We start from the raw sequence: 18,463 nt of genomic DNA, 5'->3' as shown, positions 1-18,463 counted from the left end.
TTTGTCCTCTTACCTGGGCAGCTGCTGCTTCTTGTTGGAGTGAGCGGGCTTGTGTTTCGGGGTGCAGCGAGGCCCCCACTTTATAGCCTGGCAAGGGCAGACCCCCAGGCGGGCGCACAAAGGAACTGCCAGCTCATCAGTGTCTGCGCGGCCGCCCAGTCATCACATCCTGCAAAGCGCTGGGCGAGCTGGAAGCCTCTCCCCGGCCCCGTGCCCAGCCGCTGAACCCAGCACTTTCCTTTGTGCCTGCGGCACAACAGAAGACCTGACCGTGCCACTTTGCAGCGTGCGGCAGCACCCGCTGCCCCGCGTGCGGCCGCCCTGGCAGGGCATATATAGCCCTCCCACGGCCCAGCCGGTGCCGGCACGCCACCGTCCCCTGCCCACCGCCCCTGCCACCGGACCTGCACGGGCACTCAGCTGCAGTGCTGCTGCATCCAGGGAGGGTGCACCAGCAGCGCCATGGCTTCGTGGTGCCCAGCCTTATAGCTGCACCGTGCTCATTTCTCCCTCTAAACACTTGATCTCTTCCTTTAAACATCACTCTATGCCCTGAGTGTGATGCACTGAAAATGCCACGATGCAATACTTAAGTGTTTTCAAATGCTTCAGGAGCTGGGTTTTCCCAAATGCTGTGTAATCAAAGCTGACACTTTCCCGACCACCCCAGTCCCTGAAAATGGTGTTCTTTATTGAGGATATCCCCACTCACTGCATCCACTGGCACGGGCATTAGCTAGTTTTTAGCCCAGTTATCCTGTGCTGAGCTCATTCTATACCATCCCTACTTTTGCCATCACCACACTGCACGGTACCAAATCGCAGGTGGGATTTGGGTGCACCAGTGCTGTGTCTGACTGACGGCGGGGGGGCTGCACGGTGGCTGGCCAGGGGTACACTGGGTAACCAGTCCCCAGGGCAGCTCAACCCACAGTGCCACGTCTCCTGCACCACATGGCTGCTCTCTGCACCAACAGGCACCTTGGGGGAACCTTCCCTTGACTCCCACCAAGCCTCCGGTCAGTGGGTCTCCCCGTTTGCCTGCTGTGATCCTGTTGGTCATGTAAATACCTGCACACTTGCTTCCTCCTGGTCCTTTCCAATACCCCCAGCCTCCCACAACACCCAGCAGCAGCGCTCCTGGTCTGGCTTTTCATCACTGGCAGCAGTAAATCACCCAAGGGTGCATGTTCAGAAAGCTCAGAGCCCTCAGTTTTGCCGTCATCTTTTATTCCTCTCCAGAGTGAAGTGTCAACCAGCAGCAGTGGGATTCAGCTGCACCCCCTGGACTATTGCCAAAATCCCGAAGAAAAAGCATTTATTGATCCCTTCTTCTTTTCCCATGGTTTTACAGAGGGATGGGCTGTGCCTGCAGGCATGGCCGGGCACAGGTGCTGCTGCCCCATTTCCCCTGGGCACTCCTGGCAGTCTGGTCTCTCACCTTGATGCTGGGCAGCTTTTTATGATTCATGGCTTTCAATTTGCATTCATTTTCATGTTTGTTAGACAGATTTCTATTTTAATCTGCATTCTCTTCCTCTCAGAGCCAGGGTAGGTTTTTTAACTGCTGTGCCTCACCTGTGGCTCCTGGGCATTAATCAGCGGGTCTCACCCACTCCCAGCTTCTGCTGCCCTGATCTTGCTCTGCTTTCCCTCCCAGCTCCCAGCACCCTTGGAACTGGCCACTGGAAAACAGTGCTTGGAGGCACTGAGCTCTACTCCTGATGGCTGCTCTGCGCTGCTTTGGTCATTACTTTGATTTTCCCAGAGTCCGTGCTGTGCAAAGGCTGACAGCTGGGATCTGTTCTTGGTGGTTCTGGAGTCCCTGGACACAAAATCCCTGCTCTCCCCACTGAGCATCCCTGCTGCTGGCTGCAGGTGCTCTGGAAAGCCCCTTGCTGCACCGGCCTGTCCTGTGCCAGCCCCTCGCTGCACCGCCCTGCCCTAGCATGGACGGGCACATGGGATGCACAGTTCAAACACAGCAAGGGTTGCCCAAGCCTCACCCCTGGTGCAGACGGCTGGAGCTGACACAGCTCAGCCCTGGCAGGCACAGGCGTGAGGGGTTTGTTCTGCTGCATGTGGAGCTCTCGCTGCTGCATCCCCTGCACTGAGCATCACTGTGAGTGCACCCAGCTGCAACCCAGGCTCTACAGAACCATGTCCCAGTGATGGGGCACATCACGGAGAGCAAGTGAGCTGTCGTCACCATGCTGGTGGCCAGCAGCAAGCTGACTTTAGCTCAGGCCATGGTGAGAGGCTGGGGACAACTTGTGCCAAGCACACATTTGCTGGGGGCTGCAGGTGTCAGGGACAGCCAACGCAGCCCCACTGCAGCCAGGAGCAGCCCGTTGCATGTGACCACCCTCCTCCCAGCTGCTGTGTTCACTTGCTCTGCCTTCCCCATGGTGCCCAGAGCTGCCAGGGCTGCAGCTGTGTGAAGGAGGATGCTTCAGCTCAGCCACCCAGCAGTTTCCTGGCAAATCCTGTCCCAAAACACAGCACTACCTCGGAACGTGGGTTTTGCCACTCAGCCCAACAGCCTCCTTTTGCTTCTGCCTCAGTGTTCCCTGCTCCAAGGGGCAGGCTGTGTGGGTGCCTCTGCAAGGTGCTCAGCCCTCGGAGCCTGCACGCTCCCAGCACAACCCCAGAACAATTTGGCGGGGGGGTCACCATGAGCAAAGCTTGATGGTGTTTAGGTACCCAAACTGTGGATGCAGCGGGCTCTTTTCAGGTCCCTGCACAGAGAGGCAGGAGCCTGCTGCAGCACTCCCTAAGTCTTGATCTGCATCTTTAGTCCCTCTCATGCCTTTGCAAGCTTGCCCCTTCCTTTCCTGCATGCCTGTTCCCTGCTTGTTACAATGATGCTCCGTGGTTGCTGTATGCTCAACCTGAAAAAGAGCAATTCTGACTTTCAGGGAGAGCTGCTCTGCCCTAGCAGGAGAAGCATGCACTGCCACAAGTAGAGACAGGTCTTTCCTCCTACTTCCCAGAAATGTAGGTGACAAAACCTCCCAGCACACCCAGCCAAGGCACAGGGCAAGCAGTGCTGCCTGTGGGCAGGAGGAGCTCTGCCAAAGCTGGGGGGCACAGTCCCAGCCCAGTCCCAAGCTGGGGCAGGGCACTTGGCAGGAGGGCTGGCAGACCCCGGGGTCGATGCCCCGGCTCTGGAGCTGCAGGGCTGGGGGTCAGAACCTGTGCCTGGTGGGCCAGGGGAGCAGGAGCTGTGGTGTCCCGGCTCATCAGCTTCCCTGCAGCATCGCCTTTGTTCTGCCCGGTCCCTCCTCCCTGCCATGTGCTGAGTTAGGGGTTTCAGTAATGCTCTCCTGGGCTCTGTCTCTATCTGGAGGCTATAAAAACCCAGCTGGAGGGCTGCTGGACATGTCACCTCCCCGGGCACCAGTGCCTCACCCCAGGTAAGCACGGGAGCCTGGCAGCAGCTGCCCCTGCCCGGCATGGCTGGGTCCTGGGAGTGGAGCAGATGTGGGGACGTGTGGAGGAGGATCCGAGAGCTGGGGCTGGACCTTGCTTCACAGGCACGACCCGGCCAGGGCTGCGGGGTCCTGCAGCCAGGGCATGAGACAAGGGCAGCCACTGGGGATGGGCCATGGCACTGCTCTGCCGTCACATGCGTCAGGGAACGGTGGCGGGGGGATTGGAGGGCACCGCTGGCCGTGGCAGCGTGGCGGGGTGCTGCTGCTCAGTGTGGGCATGCGGCCACATCTGCAGCACTCCTGGCTCAGTGCTGCCCTGGCTGCAGCTCCAGTGCTGGCCCTGCCTGTGCATGGTGAGCACACCTGGGGACCCGCACAGGGCTGCCTGCACAGGGGCTTTGCCTCGGGGATCTGCCTGCAGGAGGAGGACTCTCCCTGGGCATTAGCAGCCATGGGCAGTGCCATGCACGGGCAGCAGCGTGCTCTCCCCACTGAGGTGCTGTCAGGCTGTCCTGCCAGACACCCGCTGCTCCACGTGGCCCAGACAGCAGCCCCAGGTGGGCAGGGAGAGCCTCAGCCCCTGCTCTTTGCCTGCTCCAGTATGAAGCAACCCCATCACTGCCTCCCATGCCACCAGCGAAGGGACGTGCGTGGGCTCCTGAGGGCATTTTCATCCAGGCAGAGGCTGGAATGAGCCCCACAGAGCAGGGTCTGGCTACCTGCAGCCTCCTGCCTCCATCTGCCTGACTGTCTGTGCAAAGCATGGCCCAAAGCCTGGTCCCAGGACATGGGATCCCAGGGAAGGGCCAAGCCCTGGAGCAGGGCTGGTGGGTCTGGCCAGGCTGCAGCGGTGAGGCCAGGCTCATGGGGGCCAGCAGTGTACCAGCTCTGGGGCAGGCTTTAATGGTCCCGTTCCCCTGTGCCCTGGCAGAGCCAGCATGACCCATCGCTGCAGGAAATCCTCCGGTCTCTGGAAGGTATGGGAACCTGGGGAAGACCAGCGATGCAGCCTGAGCCCTGCGAATGCCTGGGCATGGGGCTGCAGCATCTACTTGGGGTCCCTGCCCCCATGAAGCCCACTGACTCCCTCCATCCTCCCCAGATTGTGGTGTGGGATGAGGCTTTCTTCCAGGGCAAGAAGCATGAATTCACCGCTGACTGCTACAGCACCCCAGAGCATGGCTTCAGCACTGTCGGCTCCTGCAAGATCGAGAGCGGCGCGTGAGTGAGGGTCACAGGGTACTGCCACCCCATGGTGCTGTGGGACTCCATGGAGGCAGGGGGGTTGGAGGGTGGAGTTCTCCAGTGCCTTTTGCCACCTGAGCCATGGGGCTGCCTCCTCTGGGCAATGGCTCCATCCCCACAGGGTGCAGGTCTCACCCCCCTTTCCCACCCCGGCAGGTGGGCAGGCTTCGAGCACTGCGGCTTCCAAGGGCAGCAGTTTGTGCTGGAGCGCGGCGAGTACCCATGCTGGGAGGCATGGAGCGGCAGCAACGCCTACCATGTGGAGAGGATGTGCTCCTTCCGCCCCATTGCCTGCGCTGTGAGTGCCCCTGCCCCGGCTCCCCACCGTAGGGCCAGCCCCGGAGCCCACTGCTGGGCTGGTGCCCAGAACCCACCATCAGTTGCCAGCCAGGGGGCTGGGCAGGGCAGCCATGCCAACACCATGCTCCTCTTGGTGGCAGGACCATGGGCGCAGCAGGCTGATGCTCTTCGAGCAAGAGAACTTCCAGGGCAAGCGGGGGGAGCTGAGTGATGACTGCCCCTCGCTGCCTGCCCTGGGCTGGGGCAGTAGCGCCGTGGGCTCCTTCCTTGTCCGTTCCGGCGCGTGAGTACCCCGGGGGTTGTGCTCTGCCAGGACCCAGCACTGGGGGCACACACCAGAGCTGAGGATGCTCTGGCAGCTGTGGGCACCCTACCTGCTGCCCAGCACCTGCAGTGCAAGGTGCTTCATGGTGCTGCCAGCCCTGAGCCACCGTTGCTCTCTGCTCTGTCACAGGTGGGTCTGCTCGCAGTACCCAGGGTACCGGGGCTTCCAGTACCTCCTCGAGAGTGACAGCCATGCGGGCGAGTACAAGCATGTGCGGGAGTGGGGCTCCCACGCACAGACGGGCCAGGTCCAGTCCATCCGCAGGGTCCAGCAGTGACCGCCGGTGCCGGAGCCACCATGCCGCCAGCCACATGCCCTGGGCACCGTCTCTCCCGCGGGGCGGCGGGGGCAAAGCTCAATAAAGGCTCAGTTGTCCAAGATGGCACGCTGGCAGTTGGGGAGGGGGTGCCGTGGGAGTGTGTGGCCGGGAGCAGAGTGGAGGCTCTGCAGGGGCAAGGATGGGGTGGGGGAGAACGACTGTCCTTTTCTGCCCCTGCAGCCAGCACAGGCATCCACATGTCCCTGTCAGAGGCAGATGAAGCCCCTGCCCAGCTCACATACAGAGCTGCAAAGCCTGCCCTTGCCCCCCTGGCCAGCCTCGGAGGAGCTGTGGGGCTGGGGGCCAGTGCACGGTGGTCAGGCCCAGTGCAGGGGTGAGGAGCTGGGTCCTGAGCCAGCAACAGCAGCAGCAGTGCAGCCCTTGTACAGCGCTGCACATCCTGCCTGTGAGGACCGTGTCTGTCCTGTCCCTGCACCAGCCTGACTGCCGGCTCAGGGGCTCTGCCAGACCCACACATCCCCACCGCCCCACAGACTCCACCTGCTCTGCCAGTACCAGCTGGGGGCTACGCAGCAGCTGCAGCAAGGCTGAGCAGAACACTGTGTGGCAACTGCTGAGCCTCAGCCTTGCTCGTGAGTTGGAAGGAGCTGCAGGATCCAGCAAGCTGCAGCTGCACCCATTCCTGCACCCATGCATGCCCCTGCACTCATGCACAACCATGCACACACTCCTGCACCCACACCAGCTTGCAGCACCTGCCAGCCTCGCAGCATCTCCCCTGCCTGGGGCAAAGCGGGCAGCCCAGGGCAGAGGCAGGCAAGCTCCTCTCTCCAGCGGTGCAGGGGACCAGGCCAAGCTGCGTGGTGGCCCTGGAGCAGCGAGGTGGCACCACAGGCTCGTGGCTCTGTCTGCCCCAGCAGCGCAGCGGGCACGGGCAGGGCCTCCTCCTCCCTGCCTGGACCTGGGCTGTCACTGCAGGAAACCTGGGGCAGCAAGAAGCAGTCGGGGGCTGCCGATAAACCATCTTCTTCAGCTCATGAGAAAGTGGCCATTAACTGAAGCTGAAAATGTGACAGGGAAAAGGCTGGTTTGGCAAAAATCTCTCATTTCAGAAAAGCTCTGGAGAAAAGGTTTGATGTGATGAAAATGTCCCATTCCTGACCTCTGCAGCAGAAGAATCACCATCGGAGACAATGCTGCCCAGGAAGGGTTCTCTCTGCAGGAAATCACAATTAAAAATGCAGAGTAAAAGAAGAAACAAAAAGTTTTGGGATGGGCTGAGTGAAACCCTCCTGCCACCCCAAGGCAAACCCATCCGGGGTCACCAGTCAGCAAGCCCTGGAGCAGTGGAGCTCCCCAGCCCCTCCATGGCCACATCTGGTGGGGACCCCTATCCTGGCCAGCCCCCCCTGCCCAGCCCCAGGCGGGGTGTGGGTTGCGGGGTGCCGGGAGCAGGGCCAGCACACAGCCAGGCATGGCAGGCAGCTGGCGGCTGGACCAGTGGGTCCCCGGGGATCTGGTGACGACCTGGAGAACAATGCAAGAGCCCAGCAGCTGCAGAGCCCCAGCCCCCCGGCCCCCGGGGTGGGGGTCTGCCCCCCACCGTGTCCCCAGGCTGGGCTGGCCTGTCTGCCATCCTTCCCTCCACCACGGCCGGATCCTGCACACCGTGTCCCCGGGTGGCCTGCCCAGCGCCCCTGCCCCGTGTCCCCCACCCCTCATCCCTGTGCCACCCCCGTGGGTGTGGGGTGCCCACGCCCCCCCAGATGGCCGTGGGGGTGCGCCCGTGCCAGCACGGCAGGCCGGTGGCTTGGCGTGGGGGACGACGACACGGTGGCCTTTGCGGGGGGGCCCGGCTGCAGGGAGGTGGGTGTCCCCGGGTCTGCCGCAGCAGGAGCGGTGGGGGGCGGCGGGAGGGGGGGGCAGGTGGCTCGGCCGCATTTCCAGCATTAAAATTTAATGGGAGTTGCAGCATTCTCCTGCGCCGTAGGTAGGGCCCAGCGGGGGCTGCGAGGAGGAGGAGTTTGCATGGCAATCCCTTTCTCAGGGATGCTCTCTGGAAAGCTCCAGCACAAAGGAGCTGCGCGGCGGCCAGGAGCGTGCGGAGCCCGGCGGTCCCCGAGCCCAGCCTTCCCCTGTGGGTCAGGTAAAGCCGCGCTTATCTTTCTCGCTGCTGTTTTCCAGATGGAAGTGCGGCTCCTTTCCGGGCGCTGGTGGGGTTTGGGGGCGTCAGGCGGAGCCCCGGGGGCCGCCCCCCACCTCCGGGCGTGATGCACAGCCAGGAGCAGGGAGAGATGCTGCCCCGGGTCCTGCGGGCATCCCTCCCGGGAGGCTGCGGAGCGGCAGGCGCTTCTGCTCTGGCCGCTCCGTCTCGAAAAAAAAAATTAAAAAAGCGCCACCGCATATATTCTTATTCCCTGATTATAAATAATTCCCCTGCTCAAGATGGGTTGGAGCCACCAGCTTCTCCCAGGGGACACCAGGCTGGGGCAGCCCGGGCCCCACTCCCTTTGTTAGGGGCGATGCTCGCCCTGGGCAGCCCCGGGGGGCCTGGCTCCCTCTGCGCACCGTCTGCATCCCCGGTACCACAGTCAATATTAACTGATGCACCGCTTGTTTGTATTTTTTTTCCTTTTTGTTTTTTCTTTTTTTTTTTTTTTTTTCCAGAAACCTCATCAAGAATAGGGCTCGAGACAGGTAAATGGATTCTTGCCTGATTTTCAATGCTCCTGGAAGGAAATGTAGCCAAAAATGCTGGTTTACTTCTTTGTCTTGAAACCACCATTTTCTCCTAAAGCTGGTGATAGGTAGGGGGTTAGAGAAGAGGCTGGGGCCAGCACCCCCCCAGGGCGCTTCAGCACAGCCCTTCCCCCTGCAAAGAGCAAACCTGACAGATGCTATCCGGGCTGCTTTTGGGGAGCCATTTTCTCTCCCTCATTGTCTCATCGCCTTTTGTGTGTGTGAGTACATCCTGCCCCAGGGAGCCAGGAGGAGCCCAGAAATAATCAGGTTTTCAGTTGTTTCTGGGTTTGCAGGGAGCCTTTCTCACCCCCTCCTTCTCCCAGGGCTGCCCAGGCTGCCCAGCCCTGAGAGCTGCAGACAAAGGGAGGCAGCCCCAGAGCCCGGGCTGGCAGCGAGGGTGGGCAGTGCTGAGGACAGGGGCACATTGGCCACCCTGCCAGGAGCTGGGGGATCTGGGGTGCCCAGACGACACCTCTCAGAGATCACCTCTCCGGGCATGGGCAGTAAGTAGAGCAGCCAGCACCGCACCGTGCCTGTGGCACAGCGGGAGCACATGGGCACTCGCAGCAGTGGTGTGCCTGCTGTGCATGGGCAGCCTGCCTGCTGCCCTTGCCTCCCTGCTCCTGCCTGCAGTGGAACTCGTGCTCCTCTCCTTCCTCCTTGCTCAAAGGTTTTTCTAGCCCCTGTTTAACTCAAGTGCTCCTGGGCGCTCAGCCCCAGGGACAAATTATGTGCCACCAGCCCTGTGTGGCAGCGGCAGTCGAGCTCGCAGCTGGTAATCACTGCTTGCCATGCACAAGATTAGTGTTTGGTTATGTGCTGCCCACACAAAATTGTTTTTCTCCCCCCACCCTTCTCCTGGGATGTACTTCATTGTTGGGTGAGAGAGGCCATCCTGCAGCGGTCACCCCATGCAGACACGTCCCTCCTGCCCCACCATGGGCGCTTCCCGCTCAGATCCAGGCAGGGGAGTCCATTTGCCAGATGCTGGATGGCATCTCTGGTGCCTGCCGCTGCCCAGACCCCACCCAGCTGCCCCACAGCAGCTGGTTTGCAAATGCTGCCTGGACGTGCTGTCCTCATGAGAGGGACTATCCTGCAGGCAGCGCCTGCAACTTGCGGCAACAATGAACCGTGAGAAGCAACAGCAGCTCCGCAGCTGAACTGCAGAGTCATCTCGGCCCAGTTCCCCCAGGACCAGCCTTGGCTGTTCCACGCGGGCAGGGCTGGAGGAAGGCAGGCAGCGCAGGCTGGCTGATGGTGCCAGCCGCGTGTGCCCACATCCCCGTGGCAGTGGCAGTGGCAGAGGCAGAGGCAGGCAGTCCCTGCAGAGCAGGCAGGGACAGTTTGGGGCATTGTCACCATTCTTGGTGTGGTTCTTCCCAGTGCCTCCTACTCTGTTCCTGCTGGTGGGTCTGGCTCCCTCCTGCTCTGCATGGGGACAGGCACAGGAGGGAGAGGTGGTATTTCTTTGGGGACTGGGTGTCCCTGAGCAAGCAGTGGGCAGCTGAGCAGATGCACATAGTGGGGGTGAGTGCAGGTCCCCCATGGGGAGCATGGGCTGGAGCTCCCTCACTTCCAACCTGCCTGCCTCTGCCCCACTGCTGCCTGCAGCAGAACCCAGCACCATCTGCCTGCAAGCTGCAGGAGCTGCTGTGAGCACCTGGGTACCAAGGGGCAGTGCTGGCTTTGGGGGGGTGCTTGTGGAGCAGGGTGTTCATCTAGTGCAGGAGTCAGCTGGGCATTGCCGTGCTGCCCTGAGGCGGTGCCAGGAGAGGGGTGTTAGTTTGCCTGAGCTGGGAGGATGACTGGGCCAGTCCCTGCTCCCCAGGGCAGCCCAGCGTGTGGGAGGGGGAAGCTGTGCAGGGCAGGCTGGGTGCTGGTACAGCATCTCCCCAGCAGAGGTCTTACATCTCTGTCTTGCAGGATCTGGCCCTTTGCCCCCAGCTTTGGGCAGCACCCAGCCACCCTGTGAGCACCAGGAATGGTGCCAGCAGTGCTGGGGTTCAGAGCAGAGGATCCTGCCTCAGGGATTTAATCCTGCAGGAATGGGGAGCTGCAGGAACGGCAGGGGAGCCAAGGGAGGTTCTGCCTGTGTTCCTGCCTGCCCTGCCCTGCCCGGCCCTCCTGCCAGGCTCCCAGCAGCACGATGCATCCCCCCTTGGCTCGGCTTGGCTCAGCTCAGCTCTGCCTGGGGATGACGGTACCGTGTTGCTCTCCCTTGCTGCGTTGGTTGCTTTCTTTTGCAGCTGCTAATGACTGACCTGAGGTCTGTTCACACACAGTCCCCTGCGCAGCCTCCACGGTGGAGCAACCAGACAGGACGGGGGGACATTGCACGGCACTCACATAGCTGGTGACCACAGGTAGGACCCCCAGGGAGAGTGACACAGGTGGTGCAAGCCCCATGCTCTCCCCACTCCTCATGACCTGGGAGGGCCCTGGGCAGCTGGGAGCCAACTTTCCTTCCCAGGGTCCCATCCCCTTGTGGGCTCTCCCCAGGCTCCAGCCAGGTCTGTGGGCTCACACCATCCCCAGGGCCACCTGCATGAGATGATGCATCCCCCATGCATGCCCAGTGGTGGGGAAGGGGTGGCTGCCATGCTGCCCAGGGTCTTATAACATCTCTGCTCCCCAGTGCCACCAGCCCCAGGGGCACAGCCCCAGCTCCTGCCTGGTCAGACTGGCCATGCCTGGAGGGGAGCCAGAGCTCAGGGAGCCAGAGCTTGGGGAGCCTCCATCGCTGCCCACACATGGATGCCAGAGCCGGGCCAGCCCCAGCAGAGCAACCCAGTGCCAGCTGCCATGGGCTGGAGCCATGAGCCTGGCCACTGCAGGGGACATGGCTGAAGAGACGGCGGTGGTGACACCTGAGGACATGGGTTTGCATGTGTGCACATTTTTTCTACAAGGTCCTGAGGTCTCCTTCCCTCCTGCTGCTCCATCCCAGCCAGACCCAGTGCATGGGCCTCCCCATGTGCCCTCCCTGGCATTGGGCAGGGTCTGGGCAAGATGAGACCCATCACCTCACCGAATGCAATATAGGAGGAAGGAGAAGGGGATGGGAGTGGAGCTGTGCCAGCTCAAGGAGGCAGGATGGCCAGAGCCCAAAGGGACCCCAGTTCTTCCCACTGATCCTGCCTGTCCTTCTGTCAGCAAAGTCCTGGTGCTTTCTACTCTGGAAGTGCCCTGCACTGCCAGCGTCATGTCCTGGCAGGATCCTGCCTCTACTCTGCTTTGAGAAAACATCTGGTTTGTAGAGCATGGGGAAGGACACGGGCAGTGCATCCTCCTCCCGAGGCCTCTGCAGGGCCATGTGGGGCTCCCAGTGGCCCCATAAGCAGGTGTGACCATTGCCTTCCCTCGCAGCCCCCTCCAGCAAGCGTCCCCCGAGCAGGTGGGAAGGCTGGGTGGGCAGTGGGCTGGGGGCTGAGGGCAGACACAGCCCCCTGAAGTGCACAATGGAAAATTATCCTCATGCGGAATGGAGGGAGCTAGTGCTGCAGCAGGAGGTGACCCAGAGGAACATGGGGCAAAGGGTGCCCTCGGTGCTGGGGCAGGGTTCAGAGCTACTGCTCCTGCCACCCCTCAGCAGTTGGCACCGGTCAGCGGCCTGCTCCTGCAGGCAGCCCCGTGGAGGGGCAGCTTCTGATGGGGAGGGGATAAGCTATTGGGCACCCTTCTTCTGCTTCGTGTCATGGTTTTCCCTGCTGGACCTCCTCCTCCCTCCATGGGCAGTGGGAGCTTGGTGGAGACCCAGAGCAGCTGTCACTGTCTCTGTAGAAGCCCTGCTCTTGCAGAGCTGCCTGTAGCCTTGCCCCTGGCACTCCAGTAATGTTTTCACCCCTTCCCTCTCTGCTTCTGCCGGCTCCTTTTGTGCCCTTACCCCAGAGCCTTGCAATGCTGAGTCACAGTCTGGCGCTGCCAGGATTGTCTCCTCTGTGCAGCCCATCTCTCATTTTCACCAGTACCAGGGGTGGGAAACACATGTTGTGTGTGGGCACACGCTGCTTGGGCGTTTTGTACCTCACCAGCATGGATGATAGGGGCAGGTCCCTGCAAAGCATTTAATTCAGAAAGCCTTACATTACTGCAGGCTAAACCCTCCGCTAACACCTTCCCAAATCTCAGTTTGGTGACAAAGCCCAGGAACACCTCTCACTGTCCTGAGCCAGAGCCCTGCTTCGTCCCCAGGAGCCACACAGACCCTACCCTGGTAAAGTGCTCCTCCACCGGCGGGGCGCTAACCGGGACTGGCTCTGCATGCTGCTGCTGTGCTCCGATATTAACCTACTAACCCTCCGGGACCCTTGCCACCCCCTCTGCCAGGGCTGCCGGGGGCTGCCCAAGCCCCTGGCAAACGGACTAACTCACTAACTGGCTCCAGCGCATGCCCTACTAACCGGCCTTGTCTCACCTCGCACTAACCGCCGACAGCCTTTAAAGGGGAACGGAAAAGCTGGGTAAGTACGCTTATAAGTGCCGGGCGTTGCTGCGTTGGTGACAGGCTGCGCAGGCAGGGCCAGGCAGCATGAGCCCCTACAGCGGGCAGGAGGCGGCTGGCAGCCCCTGCCCCGCGCTGCTGCCCTTGCTGGCATGAGGAGAGGGTTTCTCCCCGCACGCCGTGCTCGGGTCTGCCTGTGGAGTCTGTTGCTGACTAGGAGCCTAAAACGGTTTTATCAGCAGAAGCTTTTCAGTTCCTTTTTAAGCCAGTAGATCTCTGTTACTAACACATTCCTGAACTGAATTAAACAAACTAACCGTTGCTGCTTTTCTCTTCATTTCTCTTCCAGTATGTATGTCCTCTAAGTCAGACCGATTGTGCCATGCTTCTGTTACTAACCTGTACTAATTGTTCCTGACTTATTTCTCTATTGCTACTAACAAATACTCTTTGCATTTTAACTCGCGGACACTATTTGCCATGATAAATGAACAGTGGCCTCCTTCTGGACTCTTGGTTATCAGCCTGCAGCAACCCGAATCTCAGTGCTGCTGAGCATCTTTGTCTCCCATTCGGTGCAATGGGAGGGAAGATACTCAGGCTGGGGAGCTTTGAAAATTTCCCTAATTGGCCTTCTGTTTTCCAGGAAATTTCCTGTGGCTAAATGAGGAAAAGAGGCTGGAACAGAAATAAGACAATGTGGAAAAATGTTAATAGCAACTGGTAATGGCTGTAAAGGTCCAGCAAACCCAGTTTGCAGAAAGATTCAGCCAAAGAGTGATGTTATTGCCATGAGCCCCAGCAGAACCCAAGCTCTGCGCTCTGCTGGGGCCCCAGTTCATCTGTCATGGGGAATGGTTTCATGCTGCTCCCCACATTGGCACATGGGTGCCAGGGTGGCTGCAGGGTGCTCCCGGGCTCCTCTCTTCACTCCCTTTGTCTCTCCACAGTTTTTCTTGTGACTTTGATGCATGTGGAAGCCATTGCCAGCAGCGTGGTCCTGACTAACTGCACGGCACCGAGGGCTGCGTCTAACCGCTGGGTTGGTACTTGCAGGGTCCCCCTGGCTCGGCCACGAGCCCAGTGGGCAGGAGCGGGCAGCGGGTGGTGGAGGGTGGCTCTGCTGCTGGCTGCCTGGCAGGGCCAGGGGGCTGTAAGGCTGTCATGGGGGTGCAGCCTGTGCTTTGCTTTCTGTCCATCTGTTAGTCGGATGAACATCCCCTGCCTCTACAGGGATTCTGCCAGAGTTAAGGCTTCAGGATCTGGCCCATCTGTATGGGTTTGGCATGCAGGCTAGCGATCTGTGCTGAGACACCCTCAGCATGAAGTGCTGGCTGTACCAGTGGGACAGAACCAAGCTCTGCGTGCCAGCAGAGGGTGGTAGCCCTGTGCTGCTGGCCGGGAAGGGGCTGGCTCATGAGGACTCCCAAACCATGGCTGCTGGGGGGACATGGCTGTGGGGCGGCTTGTGGGGGGCTGCCTCAACCAAGGCTCATGAGGGCAGCTCTGTCTGGGGTGTGTATAGATCCGGACAGCATCCATCTCTGGCTGCTCTCTTTTGGCTTTGGCCTGTGCTCACTAATCCCATGATGAGGACCTTCCCAGATAACCCATAGGCGCTGGCCCACTTCAGTCTCACCCGACAGCAGCTCTCCTGCCTGCTGTTGGAAGTCAGAGCCAGAGCAGGGTCCCTGGGGCAGCCAGGTTCATCCCGTGATGCTGCCCACCTGCCCTTGGCATCCCTGCTCTGCACTGCCCACAGCCTGGCCCTTCAGCTGGGGGCTCTTGCGCTGCCGGGGCTCCCCTCCCTACCCAGCTCCACGGCTGCCGACCTCCACCTTAACCCACTAACCATGTGCCTCCCTTTCCTGGCACGGCTGGGGCCAGGGGGGATTTTTGGGCTGGTGCTCCTGTGTTTAATTGAAAGGGAAGGTAGGGCTCTGCTGTGGGCTGGGGGAAAAGTGAGCAGGAGGACCAGCTGGGTTGGGCACAGAGCAGGCAGGTCTAGGGCTCCTGGACAGGTCAGGAGTGCCACGAACACTGGGCTGGGGTTCCCAGAGCCCACCACCCATTGCAAGGGACTGCCCTCTCTGCCCCCACAGATCCCTCTTCTAGCTCCAGAGCAGCCCCCCAGCCAGCCCTGTGCCCAGTGGGACCTCCCCAGGCAAGTGACCGAGGGGAACAATGGGACCACTAGTCACCCAGATGGCCCAGAGGATGCGTTGGGCAAATGCGAGCCGCATAGGTAGCAAGTGCTGCCCACAGCCTCCTCGGTGGGGGCAGGCCACCAGTGCCTGCGGGGCGGCTGCGCCCCCCTGCAGATGACCACTTCTGAACAGGGAGGGGCTGGGGGGCAAGAAAGGCTTCATGGAACATCCAGATTGCTCCTTTGCTCTCCCCCAGCACCTCGGGGTTCCCTGCCCCTACTCCCCATTTCCCTTGGCTGGGAGAGGAGTCAGTCTGTCGGTCTGTCTGTCCCCCTTTGCTGGTGCCCCCAGGGCTGTCTGAAGAGGGGAGGCAGTAGCACAAGCGGGGCATGATATGCAGCTCCCCCTTTACCAGCTGCAGCGATGACAGATGTGAGGCCAGGCCACCTCAGCAGCAATGTGGGGTGTAGAGGTCTGGGGGTGATGCCTGGCTCTGGGGGCACCATCCTGCCCAGGGCACACCAGCCCAAGGTGGCCGGGGCTGCCCCTGCTCTGCAGGACCCCGCTGCCGCCTCATGCCCAGCACGGTGGGAGCAGGCATGGCCGCGGTGGGGCTGAGGACCAGTGTGGGGCAAGGATGCTCTGGGGGAGGGGATCCTGGGGCTGCCTCTGTGGTGTGAGTGGAAGTCCTGTGGGTCCCCACAGTCCTGAGGATGTCCCTACTGCCTGTAATGTCTGCTGTGAACATGGCAAGTGTGCAACCACCCCGCAGTCTGGTGTCTTTGTGGGGTGTGGGGGCCTGGGGGAGCCGGGCAAGGATGGTCTGGGGGTGACCCAGCTCCCATGCCATGGGGCACAGCGTGGGGCACGTGGGGGCCAGGCAGTTCTCACCACTGCCATGTCAGCACCCTGCACGGCAGCCAGGGCCACCCAACGGGGTGTCAGGGCAGGAGGGGGCCGAAATGCCATGGTCCCTGGGTGCCCGGTGGGAAGAAGGGGCAGGACAGGGCACCGCGGGAGGGTGCAGGAGGGATGTGACACCCCCACCCCCGGGCACTGTCCTGGAGCCGAGAAGTGACATCACCCAGTGCAGGCAGCGCAGGCAGCAGAGGATGCGGCGGGGGTGGGGGAGGGCGGCCGCAGGCAGCGCGGGGCTGGGGTGAGCGGCGGGGCTCGTGCCCAGTGTGGGGACACATCTTGGGGGCGCGGGGGGTGGTCCGTGGCGCAGGGTGCTGCCGGCCCGGCCCGTGGGGCACCGGGCACCCGCCGATGCTGGCCTGGCCCGGCCCGGGAGGGTGCGGCAGGTGGAGCTCGTGCTCCAGGAAAGCCCTGCCTGCAGCCCTGCCTGCACCCTGCCCACAGCTCTGCCTGTACCCTGCCCACACCCTGCCTGCACCCTGCCCTGGAAGCCAGTGGCAGAAGCGAGGGCAGAGGGACCGGTCTGGCCCCACACTCCCCAGGGCAGCCCCGGCCGGAGATGTGCCATGGATGCCTGGGTGCTGCAGAGCACCCCAAGCCCCCCGGGGAAGGGGTGAATGGCCAGCACCCCAGCCTCCCCGCAGCCACCAGCAGCTCCCGCAGATCTGTGCACAGCTCAGCAAGGTGGGGGGCATGGGAGCGAGGTTGGGGGGTACAAACCCATGTCTGCAGCAACAGCAGCATGAGCAGCAGTGCCAGGGTCTGTGCATGTCCCTGCCTTGTTCCCGGCAGGGTCAGGGTCAGCCCAGACCTCCCCCAAGCAGGCAGGAGCTGGCAGAGTGGCAGCCGCATCCTGCGCTGCCCGGAGTAAACCCCGGGGACACCGCAGTTCTGGAGGAGGCGTTGTGGACGGGGTGGCAGCTCCAGCTCAAGGCACAACGGTCATACAGAGCGGGGATGCTTGCCTGGCCCTCTCCTGGGAGGGAGGCTGGAGACCCATCGGCTGCCGTGGGGAGGGGGCTCAGCTCTGGCCTGTGCCTGGCCATTCCCGGCAGTGGAGGGCAGCAGCCAAACCGCCGTGTTTATTTTCCTCCCTGTAAGCAGCATTTTGACATGTCACAGCAAGTCTCTCAAACACATGTTGACAGAAAATGTGTACGAGCACGAGGAATGTTGTTCATTTGCATCAAATTGCGAAGCGATTCTGTGAAATTGATATGTGGCATTTGTGTGAGTGGCTGCGAGCGGCGCGGGTGCCTCTGCCACCGCAGGCAGGGAGCCAGGGAGGGTCCCTGCGGGCAGGGCTTTGCCGGTGGGACTGTGAAAGCCCTGAGCACCACCGGCTTTCCCCAGTGCCCCCAGAGCTGGCCACGGAGCTGCCGAGGGGCCTGGGAAGGTGGGCAGCATGCCAGCCTGGTGACCAGCACCAGCAGCACCCAGCTGTGCCTGGAGCCTGGGGAGTGCAGGAAGCTGCCGGGGTGGGGGGTAGAGGGGCCGCCTGGCCAGGTGTCCCTGCTCCCAGCTCTCCCCCTTGCCCTTGCTCTCACGCTGCCTGGCTTTGGCTGCGCTGGCACCAGTCACTGGGTGGGTGCACAGAGAGCCCAGGGGGTCCCAGGATGCTCACTGCGGGTGGGTGTTGCTCAGGAGCTGTGAAACATCCCCAGGCCGGCAGCTCTGCCTGAGTCCTGCCTGCACTGCACTGCGTGGGGAGGTTTAGCGTCTCTGTTCCCAGATCTGCAAAAATAACCTGGAAAAAAAATATTTCAGTTTTTCCTTTTGCTTCCTTCGCCCCAGGTGGCAAATGGAGCTGTGCCCACCCACAGGCGCTGGAGGCAGTGGCCATGCCAGGGCTGTAACCCTGCAGCACACCCACCACACTGACCCTCCCTGAGGGTTCTCCCCAAGTCCGGGAGCTCGATCCTGGGAAGCATCATCTTCTGCTGTCCCCAGCCCTTCACAGGGCCACCGCAGGGGGACTCTGCTCTGCCCGAGTGTTGCAGTGTGGGTTGAAATGCGGCTGCACATGCAGCCTCTTGACCTAACCTCATTAGGAAGGTGGAAGTAATACTAATTAAAATCATGAAGTCCCAAACTGAGCTTCTTTCCTGGTTTAATTTATTTCTGGCTACTTCTCATTTCCACAACTAATGCTCCACCGAGTTAATATTCTGAAAATGATAAAAAGATGGGTAGTACAGATTGAAAGATGTTTCAGGAACTTTTCGGGTGTTTTTTAATGGCATTTACACCCAGGGCTGTGGTGGTGCCAGCTGGGGAAACACATCTGCATCAGCTAATGCTCAGCCTCCTGCATTGCCAGGCCCCGTTTGGGAGCGAACCCTGCAGAGACCCACGGCTGCCAGGAGCCGGGGACCACCAGGACTGTGCCTGGCACTGCTGCATCACCCTGCCTGCTGTCCTGGAGGGTCTGCACTGAAATACCCCTGGAAACCAGGGGAAAGCAGGGAAGAGCCAGTGCATGAAAACTGTTACCAGCTGCAGTCATCACTCCACTGTGCAGGCAGCACCGTGCAGGCAGCGATGTGCGGGCAGCAGCAGCATCCTCCTGTGGGGAGGGTTTAAGCAGGTGCCTGGCTGTCCTTGGCGGCCAGCGTGGACGCTCGCCTC

At 61.4% G+C, this 18,463-nt stretch overlaps 1 protein-coding gene and 1 long non-coding RNA gene across 3 annotated transcripts; both read left to right on the top strand.

Annotated features, from left to right (window-relative positions):
* The first annotated feature begins 4,372 nt into the window (after window positions 1-4,372).
* On the top strand, window positions 4,373-5,581 carry CRYBA4 (crystallin beta A4). The gene is made up of 5 exons (XM_005439554.3): window positions 4,373-4,411; window positions 4,537-4,655; window positions 4,836-4,977; window positions 5,120-5,262; window positions 5,434-5,581. Exons 1-5 carry the CDS (start codon window positions 4,373-4,375, stop codon window positions 5,579-5,581), a joined length of 591 nt encoding a protein of 196 aa, XP_005439611.3.
* Window positions 5,582-7,577: 1,996 nt separating this feature from the next.
* Window positions 7,578-15,681, top strand: LOC114015980 (uncharacterized). Of its 2 annotated transcripts, XR_008730703.1 has the most exons (4): window positions 7,578-7,730; window positions 8,252-8,281; window positions 10,612-10,692; window positions 10,965-15,681. It is a non-coding gene; the product is annotated as an uncharacterized LOC114015980 (long non-coding RNA). The 2 variants fall into 2 exon arrangements; XR_003560202.2 differs by having other exon boundaries at window positions 8,252-10,692.
* Window positions 15,682-18,463: the final 2,782 nt, after the last annotated feature.

This window comes from Falco cherrug, chromosome 1 (genome assembly GCF_023634085.1).
Source record: "Falco cherrug isolate bFalChe1 chromosome 1, bFalChe1.pri, whole genome shotgun sequence".
In the NCBI taxonomy this organism is placed as follows: Eukaryota; Metazoa; Chordata; class Aves; order Falconiformes; family Falconidae; genus Falco; species Falco cherrug.
This window is presented reverse-complemented; position numbering and strand designations above follow the sequence as displayed.

What these genes read in the sequence shown, in the direction of transcription:
- CRYBA4 (XM_005439554.3), top strand. Translation starts at nt 4,373, where the DNA reads ATGACCCATCGCTGCAGGAAATCCTCCGGTCTCTGGAAG. An exon ending in TGCAAGATCGAGAGCGGCGC is followed by an intron (nt 4,656 to 4,835) that starts GTGAGTGAGGGT and finishes CCACCCCGGCAG; the next exon opens with GTGGGCAGGCTTCGAGCACT. An exon ending in TTCCTTGTCCGTTCCGGCGC is followed by an intron (nt 5,263 to 5,433) that starts GTGAGTACCCCG and finishes GCTCTGTCACAG; the next exon opens with GTGGGTCTGCTCGCAGTACC.